The sequence below is a fragment of the Besnoitia besnoiti genome, assembly GCF_002563875.1.
Source record: "Besnoitia besnoiti strain Bb-Ger1 chromosome Unknown contig00007, whole genome shotgun sequence".
NCBI classification, from domain to species: domain Eukaryota; phylum Apicomplexa; class Conoidasida; order Eucoccidiorida; family Sarcocystidae; genus Besnoitia; species Besnoitia besnoiti.
Genome location: NW_021703915.1, coordinates 2,650,060 through 2,665,201, shown reverse-complemented (window position 1 = coordinate 2,665,201; position 15,142 = coordinate 2,650,060). Strand labels below are relative to the sequence as shown.

The following is a 15,142-nucleotide window of genomic DNA, read 5'->3' as shown; positions in this document are numbered from 1 at the left end:
CCGGCGTCTTATTAATTATTTTAATGCATATGTTATCCTCTGCAGCGTTATTTCCAGGGGCGCGCAATGCATCCAACACAATTTCCTCTTTATGGCGTGGTTCACGCAAGCACGTTCGCTCACGCGAACTCTGAAAACGTGGACATATATCCATAGCGTAATCTTGCCTGGAAATATCTGTAGGCCCGCACATGTGTCCGCAAGTGCCGCCGTATATCTTGTAAACATATATATATGCATATGCATATATCTAATTCTTGGTATGTATGTATGTATACTAAAGTTGCGTTGGCCGCTTAGCGTGCGGTGTATCCGGCTGTGGCTACTACTCTCCGCCGCAGATAAGGCACTTTTTATCATACGTTCAACATGATTGAAAAGGCTTAATCGAGCCTACCGCGGAGTTCTGCTTTTGCCTGGCGCGCCCGAGCACCTCAAACTGAGTCAAAAAAGCAAAAGGCCCGCGAGCTTGGAGCAGAAATTGAGCAGAGGGATCTCCATGAGGCGCCCGTTGAAGAGACAGCCTGCGCACCGGCGGAGGTGGAGGGCGCGCTGCGGGCCACGAGCGCGTGTAGAGGAACACTGCACTGCCTCGTAGACGGGTTCAGGCCTGAACTCTTGTCGTATATATATTTAAATGTATTTATGCTTGTCAAGCTCCCTGTATCTACTTAGCTCACTGCGTATTCAGGATCAGGGCAAAAGAGTTCAGTAACACCCCCTGGCAGGTGGAGGCACGTTCACGCGATGTGCAGCACGCCATACTCTTGGCCTATACGGAGTATGTCGGGTCTGCATGTGGAGGTCTCTTCTAAGGCGGCACATATTTGCCGCGGAATCGCTCTTCGCCGCAAAAACCTCCCGCCAAGGTTGCAGCTGAGTTGTCTCTTCTGTAAGCTGAGTTCGCGAGACACGTGTACCATGCAAAGCGGCTGCAGGCGGATAGGGAGGCTACGACAGGAAGCCACAGCCGTTCAATATAGGTGTACATATGTGAGCGGATACATATTTGTGTGAGTATATGTACACCTATAGATGTGAGTATATATATCTGTGAGTAGGTATTTGAGAGCAGAGAGAGTTGAGTACTCTGCGGACGCACAAGCATGACAGTTGGCATCGCGCCTGTGCTTTTTGCTCTTCAGTGCAGAAGTGATTACATGCTTCGTGTTCTGTTACAGCGACCGCGATACTCGACAGACAGAGGCGCCTCGCCGAGACGGCCAGCGCACGCGAGAGCGAAGCGCCGCGTGCCCTCTCGCTATAGTCGCGGGCTGCAGGCGCCCTCCAGAATGAAGATACAGGAACGTCGCAGAGGTCTCCTCTTCTGTTAATTGAGATGCGAAACTCTTTCTAGTTCCCTAGGCTCTCGATCTGAACGGTTCGAGACTTCCACAACCGACATGGGGCCCTCGAGAGAGGAAACAGGCGTGCACAGAAATTTCTCCTGGGCTCAGCACATCAGAGGCCGCACCTCCTGTTAAGGCTTTGGCTGCGTCTCGTCCCTCGCTGAGGCTCCAAGAAGAAAGAAGAAACCGAAATGCTACCGGCTCAAGGTTCCGAGCACTAAACCTCAGGCTGCTGGGGTGGGCTGGTGACTCAAACGACCGATTCAGCCACGACGCGAAAGCGGAGAACGATTCTGATGCCAACAAGCGCCCGCCGATCTCACAAGCGAGCGGGAGGAAGGAGTCTTTGGCGGTGTCTGAACAACCAGGCACGAGAGAAGAGAATTTCGCGAGCCAAGCGGGAAGCCGCGTCGTTTTCTCTTTCTTCGTGTTTCCTGAGGCGCGCCCCTTCTCGCCTGCTCTTCTTCCCGCGCGTGTGTACACCTTTTCGTGAGGTCTCCCTCAAACGTCCTGCCTCGTTCGCGAGGCAGCAAAGAAAGCGTTTTCTGGGAGGGGGATTGCTGCGCGTCCTCGTCTCTCCCTACTCTCAGCAATCTCGCGTGCGTGTTGTTGCTTTCTTTTTGCATACACGTTTAGAGTCTCCCAGGAGAGGTCAGCAGCCGCCTCTATCCTCAGCCTCGCCTGCGAGGGGCGGGCGGCAGGTCTTTGAGCGTCTTCATGCGAGGCCCTCGCGCGTCGCCTCCGCGTGGGGCATGGTCTCTGTCCTCTCCGCGCTCTTGGCTTCGGCGGCGCCCGCCAAAGAGGTTTTTGAAGAAGCGCGTTGCGGCGTTCGAGCGGCAGTCCCGTCCCCGCGACCCGCCTCCAGAGGCCGCCGGGGGCTGCGGAGGCGGCGGCGCCGTCGCGCTGCGCTCACACGCGACAGAGGCGGCGGCCGGCGCCGCAGGCTCCTGCGAAGTCGAAAACCAATTCGCCAGCCCCCGGCTAGCATCTGTCTCCGCTCTCTGCGCGAAGCGCTCGCGCTGCTGTTCCCGCAGCTGACGGAGGTCTTCCTGCGTCTTCGCGTGTGCGGAGGCGGAGGAGTCGCGAATCGCACGCGACGTCCTGCGAGCACACAGGCACAAACTGCGAGCACAACGTCGTCAAACTCCGAAAAACGCAGACGTATCCAAGCTTCCAGTCAGGGCGCCGCCCCCGCCGCATGCTGCCCGCTCTGGGTTCTCGTTTTTTGTGTGTGTCTCTCTTTTTCTTTGTTTTTCTGTACCTCTCTCTCCCTATCTCTCTCGCTGCTCGGGGTGGCCCCCCCTTTAACATCGTCTTCTCGCTGCTGGCGAGTAAGAAAGCCCTTCTAGTCGCCCAACTTCGCTTCTGGCGCTCACGTTGCAACACGCCGCGCAGGCGAGGAGCTCTCCGCGCCGCCGCTGAGGAGTCTCTCCGCGACGAGCTCCTCGCCGCCTGCCGCCGCTGCGCCCTCGAGGCTCACCACCGTCGCGCGAATCAGCTCGAGTTCGGCTTCCAGTTGGGCGCGCTCGACGGTTGTCGGCAGGAAAAAGTACTCCTGGTGACTCTGCGGCAGCGGACATGAGACGGGGGGATCCGAAGTCCGGAAGAAGCCCAAGGAAAGGAGCAAGTTCTCGTAGACCGGCCCGTGGCGCAGCAGCCGTTGCTGAAGCGCTGTGCTGCTACTGTTGATACACCTGAATCTCTCGACTTCCGCTGGAGAGGCCGTAGGCGGCGGGAACAGAATGCTGAAAAAAAACGAGGCAAACACGGCGCAGATCGACCAATTGAACTCCGCGGAAACGCACAGCAGGGGCCGACACGTGGAGCAGAAGACAGAGCCTTCCTCAACACGAGTGCTGAAGTCCAGTATCACAATTAATTACAAACTTGTCCATCCTAAACGCGTGCGTGGGCAACGACCAGCCACCGCTGCGGACATATCTGAGGCACGAGCAGAGGAGGACCGGACGGCAGCGGAGAAAGGGATACAAAGGCGAATACTGCTCCTTCAAGGAGGGCACGGACAAGCAGAATCGGCTAATTCTACAGTCGAACAACGCAGTTGCAGAACCACGGGCGGCCTCCTCATGATGACTACTCCAATAGCGATCCTGTGTGCGACATCTGGCTTACTTGTTGATTATCTTTATGAGGAGATTCAGCGCCTGAATCTTCTCTGCCCTGGGAAGCCCTGAGAGGGCCACCTCTTGAAGGGTTTCCTCCATGTGTCTTTATTCGAAGCTGCTTGACTTGACGGAACTACCGAACCATATTCAGAGGGAATATGTGCAGACCTTGATGCGAAATGACGAGGCCAACTCGGGTACGCGCCCTCCTTCAACGGGCCGGCGGCGGAGGAAACCTCCGGGCCACGTCGCGTCGGCTCTTCCGAAAATCTACTGTCTCAATCTCCTCTGCTCTCCTGTTGACTACGTCTCGCTTGCGAGTGTTTTAGACCTTCAGTCCCTCTGTTTCTCGTTCCTCAGTCTCCCTCTTTACAGGCTTGGTGGTTTTACCGCGCCGATATACATGTGCGTGGATATATGTGCATATCAATAAATGGAGATCTTCTAGAAGGGGATGGCGAGGACGGAACCGAGAGGTGAACGGAAAGAACGCGAACAGAGTCGTGATTGCGGACCAGGCGCGTAAAGCCGTTTGCTGACACGGAATCTGCCGCTCGACCCGAACCACGCAGAAGTGTAGACTTCTTGAGTCTCCTTCGGAAGGCCAACTTCGCAGGTTTGAAGACGACAACCAAAGCGCAGTCAGGCGCCCGCACTCGACCCTGGTTTCTCGCGAGAATGACCACCAAGGAGATCCAAAAAGGCTCTCTCTTGTCTGGCGAAGGCCCCCTCTATCGCAAAGCTGGTCTGGAATCTTGCATAGGCATTTGAGGCTACTTCAGCAAACGATTCCGTCTAAAATATGCGTGCGGCGCGGTATTTACCCACGGCGCCCAAGGAGGAGGAGATACGCAAGACTGCATCCACGAAGAGGTGCCTGTAACGTCCGTCTGCCGCGTGGTAGCCGAAAGAAGTATCTGGGTTGCGCCTAGTTGAGCTGTGCGAAACCGTGTGCCTTTGCGTCGGTGGCGAATAGACGCGGGGCGGAAAAGCGACACTACCCCCCAGTGGAGAGTGCACGATCACTCAATTCCACCTTGAAAGCTTGGCGGAATGCACAAATTCAGTGTCCATGTACTGTTCAATCACAGAAATGGGAAGTCGTCGCGCATCCGCTGAAGCTGACAGCCGAGAGGTGTCCGTACAGCTGGGGGAAAGCTGGACACACGCGACCGAGAGGGCACAGAACGCTGAAAAAGAGGTGACTACGAAGTAAAATCAGGAAGAAATTTGGAAGGTAGAATCCTTCCAGCTAGCGACGAGGGACTGAACCAAAAGGGCGCATGCACGGACACAAAAATCCTTCTTCGCGACTACGAAAATGCTAGTCGAGTCTTGCTGCGAGCACCCCAGGAGCGACGGCCGGCGAGGTCCCGTGATATGCAGCTGTATCGTGCGCGCACATCTGCAACTCCATGTGTCTTCTCTGTAGCACAGAAGAAAACAGTGCTCAGCGAATGGAAAGCCGAAACAACCGCTCCGAGCAGGCACAGGGACACAGTCCGGCGCGCCGTTGTCGCCGCGCGACGCGCCTACCGCGCACGTCGCCCGATCTGTCCGCGCCCTACGCGCACCACGACGTAGAACTGCGCAAGGGAGAGGACATGACAATTCTCTTGTATTCATAGAACAAACGCCCTACCTGCACCAGGAGGTCGACACCCACACGACCCCTCCCTGAAGTTGTATCCTAACTGGGGCACGCGTCGCAGGTGTTTGTTTTTCCACACGTCGCGAGAAATAACTCCCGCTCCGCCTTTTCAGAGCCAGAGGGGGCCAGTCACGCGCGTGTAGATTTCGAGATAGCGACGACAACGAGATAGAGAATAGGACAAACCACATACAGGGTAGGGCTGGTTGGCTGGCCCTGATGCGGCCGCGAGACGTACGCTGGGCGCATCCCGCGTCCGTAGTTGCTTTCGTTCGCGTTCAGGACGGAAGTCTCCGGAAAACGATTTCTGTGCCGTTTACCAGTGGCGTTGGCGCTCGATTTGAATGCTGCGTATCCCATGTAAAATATATTTATGTATCTCATGCACCTGATTCCATCTTTGTATTCACACGGGTGTTCTATTGCACCTGACGCGCTTACTCTCGGCCAAGCGAGGCCGACTACGTTTGGGCGTTCAAGCCCAGGGGCTGAACCTCTTCGCTGACGGCGAGGCACTGGTTTCTCGACAAAAAAAGCTCAACGACCTCATCTGTTCAGCATTCTGGAGGTGTCTTCAAATTCGTTCCTCGAACATTTCCCGTATAGATATATGTGTCCGTAGGCGCATGTACGTTTGTCAATGCCGCTCTGAGTGACAAGCACGCCGTGGTGGACGTGTAGTTATCTCCGTAGACCGGGTGCACGTTCCGACGGATTCAATTCCGCAGCGACCATGCCCGCAACAGACCGATGTATCGATGTCGGAGATGAACAGGAAGACATACCAAGGCGTATGCTTCTTGGCAGCCCCGCTTCCACATATGCGCGCCCATGGGTCCCCCGGAGGTATCTCGCGAAGACACTCACCTCTTCGCTTCAACGGCGCTGTGTTCAGAAGTCCCTTGCGGCCACCGGCGCTCCAGCGCCAGTCAGCCTTCCGAACTAGGTGACAAAGGCATACATGCCCAAAGTCTTTAAGCGATGTGTTTAGCTGTGTAGGAGTACCAACCGCGGCGACAAACCTGAGTTCCTTCTGAAGAGACCTAGGGACGCCAAGCTCCACCAAGAGCTGTCGGTCGTTGTCGAGCCGTGACGAGAAGGCCCTCCGCTTTTCAACATCAGCAGGCCCCGACCGCGCCTCGGTGCGCTCTCTCTCAGTAGCCAGTTTCGGATTTCTGCGCAGCGGATAAGTGGAAATTCGAGGATTTCTTTGTGTTTGGCGAGCGCGCGCGGAATTTATTCGGCGCACACACCCTGAGAAAGCAGCTGTGATCTCCCTCGCTCGTTCGCCTCATCGCCGCGCATGACGAGGCACGCGGAACTACCGCAGTCCGTCCCGAGACAGGGACGGAAGGCAGCCGGCGCCGGTTGCAGAAAAAGAAACTAGCCCTGAGAGAGAGAAAAAAAGAGAAGACACACATCGGAAAATGAACGCGTCCAGCGACGCGCTGCAGCCGCGAGCCCGCCCTCTACACACACGAGTTTTTAGGGGAGCGCGCCACTGAGGGACGATTTCCCGGTTTGCGTTCCACGGCGAAACTGGCACGCGCTTCGGGGTTTCGCTGAATGACCACTTGAGTTTTCGTCGGCTTTTGGTTAAGCATGGGGCGAGCGAGACTGGAGGTGCAGAGTTTCCTTTCTTGGTTTCGCGCGGCGGAGGGAAATCGCTGAAAACTTCCAAAAACCTCCAGGTGGTCTGCCACGAACGGAGCCGGCGCCGTTCAGGCAGCAGCTGGTAAGCAGCGTTGACGCTAGCATCGACAACGCAAGCACGGATCGCACGGCCGAGCGCCTCTCTCCTTTCTCTTTTCTGTTTGGCGTGAAAGTGTGAGTCCGCGACGCTGATGTCCTGCTCCTTCGGCCTTTCTGTCTCCTCGCTCTGCTTGCGCCACCAGCCGTATACGCTTCCATCCAGCCTCGAGGCTGCCACTAGACCTGGAGGTCGGACTGTGTAGGCTGTTTAGGATTTGTTGTTGCTCTTTCTTCTCTCGCTTCCTTTTTGGGACCTTCTTCTGTTTTCTCCGCGTGGTTGTGCGTTCCCCCTGCTTCAATCTTCACCGTCCTCCAGTCTGCTGTGCGAGCGGCCGTCGTATGGAGATCTCACCTTTGCGGCGCCTCCTCTGTGTGGTGTCACCAGTATTTTCTAGGCCGCCTCTCCTTCTGTGTTTTTCTCGTTGGCGTTCTTCCCCGATCCCAGGATTTCTCGGCTCGCTGAGACGTTTCTCCAGAGCTCGTTGAAGTCGGAAGCATGTGAAGAGGACACCACCCTCTGCGGTGCAGCGGCGTATTTTCCTTTTATCGAAAGGTTACCTAGGTTCTCTTTCCTCTTTTCTGTCCCTTCTGCCTCTTCAGCGAATCCGCCTTGCTGCATGTGTGGTTTTTCGGGTTGTGCTGACCAGGCCCTCCCTCATGTGTAGGCGAGTTTCCGCATCTTGATGTGCTCGGCGAAGCGCCTGCCACTTTTTCCCTGCATGCGTTGCATTTGCGTGCTCAATCAGATCCAAAGGTTCGCTCTTGTGACCTATTCTTACGAAACTTGATGGGTCCGCCTACCTCCGTATCTTCGCCGCGACTCGTTTCGCCCGACGCGCGCGTGCATGGCGCGGCGCCCTAGAGACTGCGCCAGATCTTGTGTCAGGGGAACCTTGGCTGGCGTTTACCTGGATTCAACGCATCTATCCAATGTCAGTGAATGCCTTTCATCTTTTCACTAGACTAGGTCTCGGTAATTCCTCCTGTCTGTGTCTCGCCCCGGCAGCGAGTCGCGCACGTGATCAGGTCTTCTCGCGTCCGTATTTGCAATCGGCGCTCGCGGAGCGTGGCTTGCCGATCTCCATACCTCTAACCCCGCGCGTCCTCTTCGACGCCTCTGTTCCTCCTGGCGAACCAGAGGTGAGTGCGCCCCCCCTTCCCTGAAAGTCGCCTCGACACTCGGCATGCTGACTCTTGTTTCGCGTCCAGCTGCTGGGCGCACCACCCTACCGGCTGCGCCGGAGGCTCCACAGAGCGCCGGAGCCTATCCTCTCGTTGGCGTAGATGACGGGGCGCTTTCGCAGAATGCCTCAAGCTGCGTTCCAGCGTCGTTGGCACACGTCGTGGAGGCTTCGTGCGAGGCGGTCGCGGCGGGGAATAAGTTGAGCCTCGCCGCCAAGTCACAGACGCCGCGGGCTGAAGCGCCTCCGACAGAGAGCCAGAAAGAGGGACCAGCCACACGCGCAGAGGCTGCGGCACAGCCGCAGCTGCCCCCGTGGGACGCCTCCGACGGAGACGCACCAGCGGGGAGCGAGCACCAAGAAGAAAACGACATGTCGCGTCAGCTGGGCGTCGTGGGTGACGGGGCGCGAGGGACAGAGACGCCCGAACCCGCCGCTCATGTTTCTAGTGACGAACGAGATGTGGAGAAAGCGTCGTCACTGGCGAGATTCGCTGGCAACTCCGTAAGTTAACCGTGCAGACACATCCGGCCTCACAGATAGAGGCGTCATCAGCCGTGACGAGGACGGACACAGGCGCCAGTCACGCGCGGAAAGTGACCGGCTGAGGCCGCAAGAGGAGCGCAGACAGAGATGCGCTGATCCTTCCCGCATCCGCACTGCGATGTCTCGCGTGCGTGTCACACGCTGCAAAGTCCTTCTCCTTGATGTGGAGGCACGAGCCTACGCGCTGCACTGCGGTGCGGAGAGTCATTCTCCTAGAAGCACAAAGAATCGAGGCGCGTGCGCGCTCTAGGCGCAGCTGATTGTCTGTTTGCCCTATCGCGGGTAGCGTAGCGTATGAGGCGTCTGTCGCGTGGACTCCATACGGCGAAGTGAACGGGGCAGGCGCGCCGACACTCGCCTGCCAATACCCGCGCAGGTCACACTTGGAGCTGTAGACTAAGGATTGAGTTGACAGGCGCGGCCTCGCTGATCTGCGGTCCTAATGAGTGGGTTAACGCTTTTTCGCTTCTAGTGCCGGCTCGCGTCTTAGAGGTTGCCGTTTGCACGCTAGGGAACGGGCGCGGGGATGAGGGAGAGGGAGCGGAGAAAACGCGTCCGCGCGTGGAATACACTGCTGAATGTGCGGTTCGCATGTGCTTCAGTTTGTCGCAATCAAGGCACACCTGCTCGCCAGCCTGAAGCGGCTCAACGCGTCATACACGGTAAAATTTGCCACGCCCTCCCGGTGGGGAGATCTGCGGTCACGGGCGTCCGCGGTCTCCAGATGTCTTTCAAAAAATCTTTTGGACACGTAGCGTCGAATGACTAGGAAGCGACATTGGCATGTTGCGTGCGCGTGAGAGCGTCACCGCGCAGGGGCCAGAAAAGGTAATCGCGCCCGTGCATGACTGCTTGTGTATCCGTGGCCTCCTAACGCCACGTATATAGATAGGCGCGTGGACTGCCATGTGCGTGCCTCGCTATTTTCGCTGTGCGTCTCGCTCTGTATGCGCATGGACGCGGGCTGCCCGTGTTGCGTCTCTACGCAATGCCCTAGCCTCGACGGTGTGACAGCGACCGTCGCAGCGAGGCTGCGCTCGCCTCAGCCAAGGTACAGCGTGATGGGCGTTCTGTGGTCGTTCCTGTTACAGCGCCTTCACACATTCACAGACGCGTCGACTGCCGCCGCGGACGGCCCAAGCTCCGCCCCGCTCGCTTCGGACGCCTCGTCGTCGCCGTCATCGGATCGTCTGCAGCAGAAAGATCGTCAAGGCGAGAGCTCAGGAAGTGGCGACGACGAAGGTTCGTCGCGCGAGCAGAGAGGGCGCGTTGAAGTTCGTGCCGCTGCACTTGATCTCCTCCTCGGAGTGTCGTCGGTCCTGCAGGCCGTCAACGTTCTACATGTCTCTCAGCAGATGCTAAACAAGGTGAATGCTTTCCGCCGAAGGGAGTGGGGAGGCGAGAAGCCGCGTACGCGCATGCATCGAGACTCACAAAGGCAGGCATTCAGGGAGCCCGGGTGTGCGTATATGGACTCGGGTCTGCGGACACTCGTTGCGTATCATTCGGAGGGAGGGTTCCCCGCGGACTGGCTGCAGCCTTTTCAGGATAGCCTACCTGCGACGACAGAGGGCGCGGCCTTCTTTGATCCTGTGCGTTCAGCGCGCTGAGGAAGGCGCCCCTGAGCGCCTGCTCGAGGATGCGGAAGAGCTGCGCGCGCACCTGTGAGGCTGATGAGAAGAGAATTAAGGCCCGCCCGCCTCCCGGAGCCAAATCTGCTGCCTTCGGGAGGTGGTGTCGTCTCCTCTCGTCGCGAAGCTATCCTGGATATCTAGTCAGGGCAGTCAGAGGAATACGCATCGCTCCGGAGGGAGACACCAGTGTAGGCTCGCGTCGACCTATGCGAACCGTTGTGTGTGGTTGAACGCGTCTGCCACCAACTGAAACAGGCATGGACAGAAGCAGATATCGATAGGTTTTTGGTCTGATTTGCACTGCGGAGGTCGGCGTTGTGTTCGCCTGGCGTGTGCGTCGCTGGCGGGAGGTTCAAGTTCGGTGGTGTCTGTTTCCGACTGTTCAGGCGACGAGATGCCGGGTTGAAGCGGGAAGCCGAGGCACTGAGCAAGCTGCTGAGAGAGACTCCGCGGCTCGAGGGCGTCGCCTCTCTTCAGGGTATTCTATCGCAAATGCGCAGAGAGGGCATTCTGGACATCGACGCCGCCATCTCGGCTGCGATAAGCGACAAGTCTCGCGTCGTGGCGAGGACAGGAGACGTGTTTGCTGAGCTGCTCACCTCGGACTCCATCAAAGAAAAGACGGGAGGCAAGGTGGAGGCTCAAGCAGAGGCGACCGGTGAAGCCGGCGGACAGAGCCAGGCAGACGGTGCTGGGGGAGCAGAGGCAACGGAGAGCGACGAAGCGTCGTCGCCTGCCGGCCGCGGGATCGCAGAGCTTCTGTTCTCTTGGTGGTGTCCCGGGGACGCACCGCCTCAAGATCAAGAGGCCAGGCCGCGTCGCGAAGCAGTGGGAGGCAACGCAGAACGAAGCAAGAGCACGACTGAAGCGCCTCGGCAGCGGGCTGTCGGTGTGAAACAAGGTGAAAACTGTGGTGTCGCACCGCTTCTCTCTTTTGCATCACTGACAACGTGTGCCAGCGGGCCGGTTGAGTGGACTTCCTCCGCACGCGAAGGGCGTGAGCTGTCGGAGCTTGAGCGTGCGACAGCCAGCGAGAGCGACGTAGAGGAAAACGTGGGAGGAGGCCGCCCCATCATGGGCATGGGCGTGCCACAAGCTGAGAAGGAAAAGCTCCTCTGCTTCCTGCGGCAAAACCTGGGTGCTAGGCCGCGGGAAAACCGAGCGGAAGCACTCCCTCGAGAAGCTGCAGGCTCCACACGCAGAGGAGAGGACGTAGAAAGCGAGTCCGCCACAGACGTCCGCGTGAGTGAGGAGAACGAAGAACTCGACGCAACAGAGAAGGCGCCAAAGTCCGCAGCAGACGTGGAGGAGACCGGGTCGCCCCAGGGCCGTGAAGACGAGCAAGATGAAGAGGCGCAAGAAGACGAGAATTCGGTGGATGCAGGCAGTCCAGATGCAGGAGGTCCAGAATTGAAGTCGCGTGCGCTGTTGAGCGGCCAAAGCTCCTCTTCTGCTACGGCGAGCACGTCGGTCAACGGTGCGGCAGGCGCGACCGCGGCGAAGGATGCCGAGGACGCGGAGGTCGCGAGATATTACGCAGACCTCCAGGAGCTTCATCGGCATCAGTGCGCCCAGTTGCTGCGCCTTAGAGAAGCAGAGAAGAGACGCCAGCAGCTTGAGCAGGAGCACGCAGAATGGCTAAAAGAGCAGAGAGAGGAACTCCAAGAGCTGAGTCAGCAGCTCCAGCGGCCCCCACTTCCCACGGGAAGCAGGTTGAGAGGCGGCTCCATGCTTTCTTCGCGGTCGTCGAATGGGGTTTACCGCTTTGGATCCGCGCCCGTGACTCAGAAGGAGCCGTCGTCCATCCTGGTCCCTGTGTCGGTGCTCGGCGGCATCTCCAAGAGCAGCTATGCCACAAGCAGAACTCACACTCGGGACGGAAAAGGCGACAGAGTAGTGGCCTCTGGGCGCAACGAGTCTGCCTTCTCGTCTTGCCGTCCTGCCAGCGAGACAGCTGTTGTACCACAGCCCAGTTGTCGCGTGCTTTTCGCGCGCCAGCTGGAAGGGAACTCCGCTTCCGCAGGGGACGGCGCAGAGTCGAGGACTCTGCCGACCTGGCAGACGAGTCTCCTTCGGCCTCACACGTATGCATGGGGCGCAGGCCGTGCCGTTCCTCGTGCAGTGATGAATCCGCGCGAGCTGATGATGCGGGCAGCTGCCAAGCTCCAGAGCCTCAGTAAGACACAGGAGGAGACAGCGGAGACCAAGGCCCCCGTGCCGAGTCCGGAGCCTAACGCGGCAGATTGCGCGCGTATCGAGACAGCAGCCGAAGAGGCGGGAAGCCTGCGAGTCAGCAAGAAAAGTAGGAACGATGTGCCAGGCGACAGGGGGAGTGTCGCGAGACGACCTGTCGCCACAGAGGCGCAGGGGCGGCCGCGGACGCGCCCGTCGATGCAGCGGACGCAAGACGAGCCGCTGGGGGCACACGAGGTGGTGCACCAGGGCAGAGATGGCGAGACGAAAAAGGTAACGACAGCCCTAACGACCCGGGGCGAGAGTCAGAGCAAGCCCTCGCGGGAGGCGGCAGCCCCTACGGACGCATGTTTGTACCAAGAGCTCGTTCGATCTGCCTCCGAAGTCGCGACCCGGCGGCCAGTCTCTGTCTCCTTTGTTGACTCGCGATCGCCCAAAGGCTCTCAGGTGTCGCCTAGTCTGAGAAGAGTCGCTCGCACACGGTCGCAGTCTACTGAGGGAGGCTTCCACGCTAAGGCTTTGAGATCCGTTGCGTCCGCGTCGACAACCGCTCTAGGAGAGCTTGAGAGTCCTGACAGACAGCCTTCCGATCCGGCTACGAGGCGATTGAGAGTAGGCACGTTGATGAGTCGTCTGGATCCGCTGAGATATGCAGGCAGCGTGAGAAGGCCTCCGGCGCCGAGGACAGTGGCAAGCTTAGGCAGCAGGTCAACGGGTACTGCTCGCTCTGCTTCGCGGGGGGCTGCAGCTAAAGCGGTGCAGCCAGTTGCCGAGAGAGGCCGAGCCGAAATTCCGACTGCGGCGCCGGCAAACATGAGCGATACGTTATCCTTTAGTCGTGCAGGGAGTCCAAAGAGCTCACGAGTGAGCACACAGCTCGAGGTGGAGCAGAGAGCCGCCCTGGTCCTTCAGCGAGCTCCGAGTGCTGGACCGAAGGTTGATACTGAACAAGGAGGTATCACGGCCGCCCTCAAGCGAAGGCCCTTTCCTCAGGTCCGCAGGGAGAAGCCCAGAGATGGCCTTTATTCACTCAACGCATCCGACGGAGAACGAGGAAAGCCGATGGCGCCCACACGAATCCGTGGCCAAGTAGCATCGTCTTCGGTGGTGGCGCAAGCGGAGGTGACTCGCAGGGAGTCGAGCGCTGCTCTTAGCGCCGAAGGCTCGCGCTCAGGGGAGGTTCAGTGGCAAAAGTCGCTCCGAGGGCCTTCGCAGAGGGCTCCTACCGGGGCAACTGTGGAAGGGAGAATCCACAGGGACGAGGAGAGTGTAGGCCATGCCTGGTTGCAGAAGAGCGGGAGCCACTTTAAAAAGCCTGCTGTTGTCGGTGTAAGGCATGCTCGCACCATGCCAGCTAACTGCACCTTAGAGGCGCGAGCTGTAGGCGGAGGTACTGCGCGCGGCCTTCCGAAAGCTCGAGGGAGAAAAGCTGCAAGTCTGACAGAAGGAATGGCCGATCGGGGCGAGGCAGCTGTTGTCTCTCGCCTTGCGTATGCCCCGGATTCACAGCGAGGCGTGTCAAAAAGCGCGGGTAACCCCCCGGTGAAGTACCGGTTCAAGGCAAAGAAAAGCCCGCTTATGTCAGACTTCCTGCAAAGTTCTGATGCTCCAAAAGAAAAGGTTCTGGGTCGCCAGTCGCTCCCGAGTTCTTGAGCAACCCCTGCGGGCGGCCCATTAATGTGCTGGGAGCCGGAATGTTTACCAGAACACGGACGCGAAAAGCTCCGCATGTTTTTGCGTTATGGTCTAGGAAACTATTGACGGCCGGCAACTGCTTGCTTCATGGGGTGCTTCTCCAGCACGAAGTCGCGCAGATAGGTGCTTCACACAAGGTTAAGCAGAGTTCGGTGCGATCCGCGCGTCTTTTTGGATGGGGTGTCTGAGGATGTGCTTTGCTGCAGACCGGACAAGTCCCGTGGGTGCAGAGGCTGCCCGCAGCGAGCGTATGCCGTTAGTATTCTACATCTTAATTGTAGGGAATTCGAGTGGGATGGCGGGCGCACTATAGACAATTTTTCGTCAGGATCAGGTGTCGAGGAATTTTGTGCTGACAAACCCCCGCGTCCGGAGTTGAGACGCGGACGTCGGAGACACTGCACATGCGCCTCGGTCCTTGCCAGTCGCGCGCACCTTTGGAGTCTGTGCTTACAGGCAGCCAGAGTGCCTTTTTTTTTCGGGGAGCGTTGCATCTATGTACAGTCTCTCAGAGCAATGAGCATTCACAACAGGTAGACCAGACTGAGACGTGTGGAGGCCGTTTGGTCGGTATTCCTGAAATTCGTTCCCGGGAACATAGGAGGCGGGCACCAGTATTGCCTCTACAACAACAAACAGGACTTCCTTGAGTCCGTCACCAAGGGAAGAAAAGCTGTGTGCAACCTCACTGTGCAAATCCGAGGACGGTCGCTGATATTTTTCCGTGTCGCCAGGCGCATGAAACAGAGACAGTTGTCACAACTGAAGCGTGGATGCAGGTTACCCTCGCGTGACTGCTATAGTATTGTCGTTTGTATCTAGGTCTGTGGTTCTTAAGACGCAGTGGCCGTAGTGGTTCTGTTTAAGTAGTGTGTGTGCGTAACCCAATGAATATTATGGGGCACTGTGCCGTAAAGGGGAAGGTACAGCTGCACGGCGGCTTTATTCGCCTTCCGTTTTTTGAAACGTTACTGAGCTGTTGAATATTTTGCAATTGAAGTAAGCTCCACTTGCT

The 15,142-nt window shown here is 58.2% G+C and overlaps 2 protein-coding genes across 2 annotated transcripts; one reads left to right on the top strand and one right to left on the bottom strand.

Moving 5' to 3' along the window:
- Positions 1 to 2,020: 2,020 nt before the first annotated feature.
- Positions 2,021 to 3,574, bottom strand: BESB_073820 (uncharacterized protein; the record flags this gene model as incomplete). The annotated part of the gene is made up of 3 exons (XM_029365755.1): positions 2,021 to 2,450; positions 2,726 to 3,094; positions 3,483 to 3,574. The coding sequence occupies 3 exons, from the start codon at positions 3,572 to 3,574 to the stop codon at positions 2,021 to 2,023; spliced, it is 891 nt and encodes a 296-aa protein (XP_029218239.1).
- A 4,488-nt stretch (positions 3,575 to 8,062) lies between these two features.
- BESB_073810 (uncharacterized protein) lies at positions 8,063 to 14,440 on the top strand (the record flags this gene model as incomplete). Its single annotated transcript, XM_029365754.1, has 6 exons — positions 8,063 to 8,563; positions 9,208 to 9,267; positions 9,697 to 9,972; positions 10,208 to 10,269; positions 10,626 to 13,822; positions 14,334 to 14,440. The coding sequence occupies 6 exons, from the start codon at positions 8,063 to 8,065 to the stop codon at positions 14,438 to 14,440; spliced, it is 4,203 nt and encodes a 1,400-aa protein (XP_029218238.1).
- Positions 14,441 to 15,142: the final 702 nt, after the last annotated feature.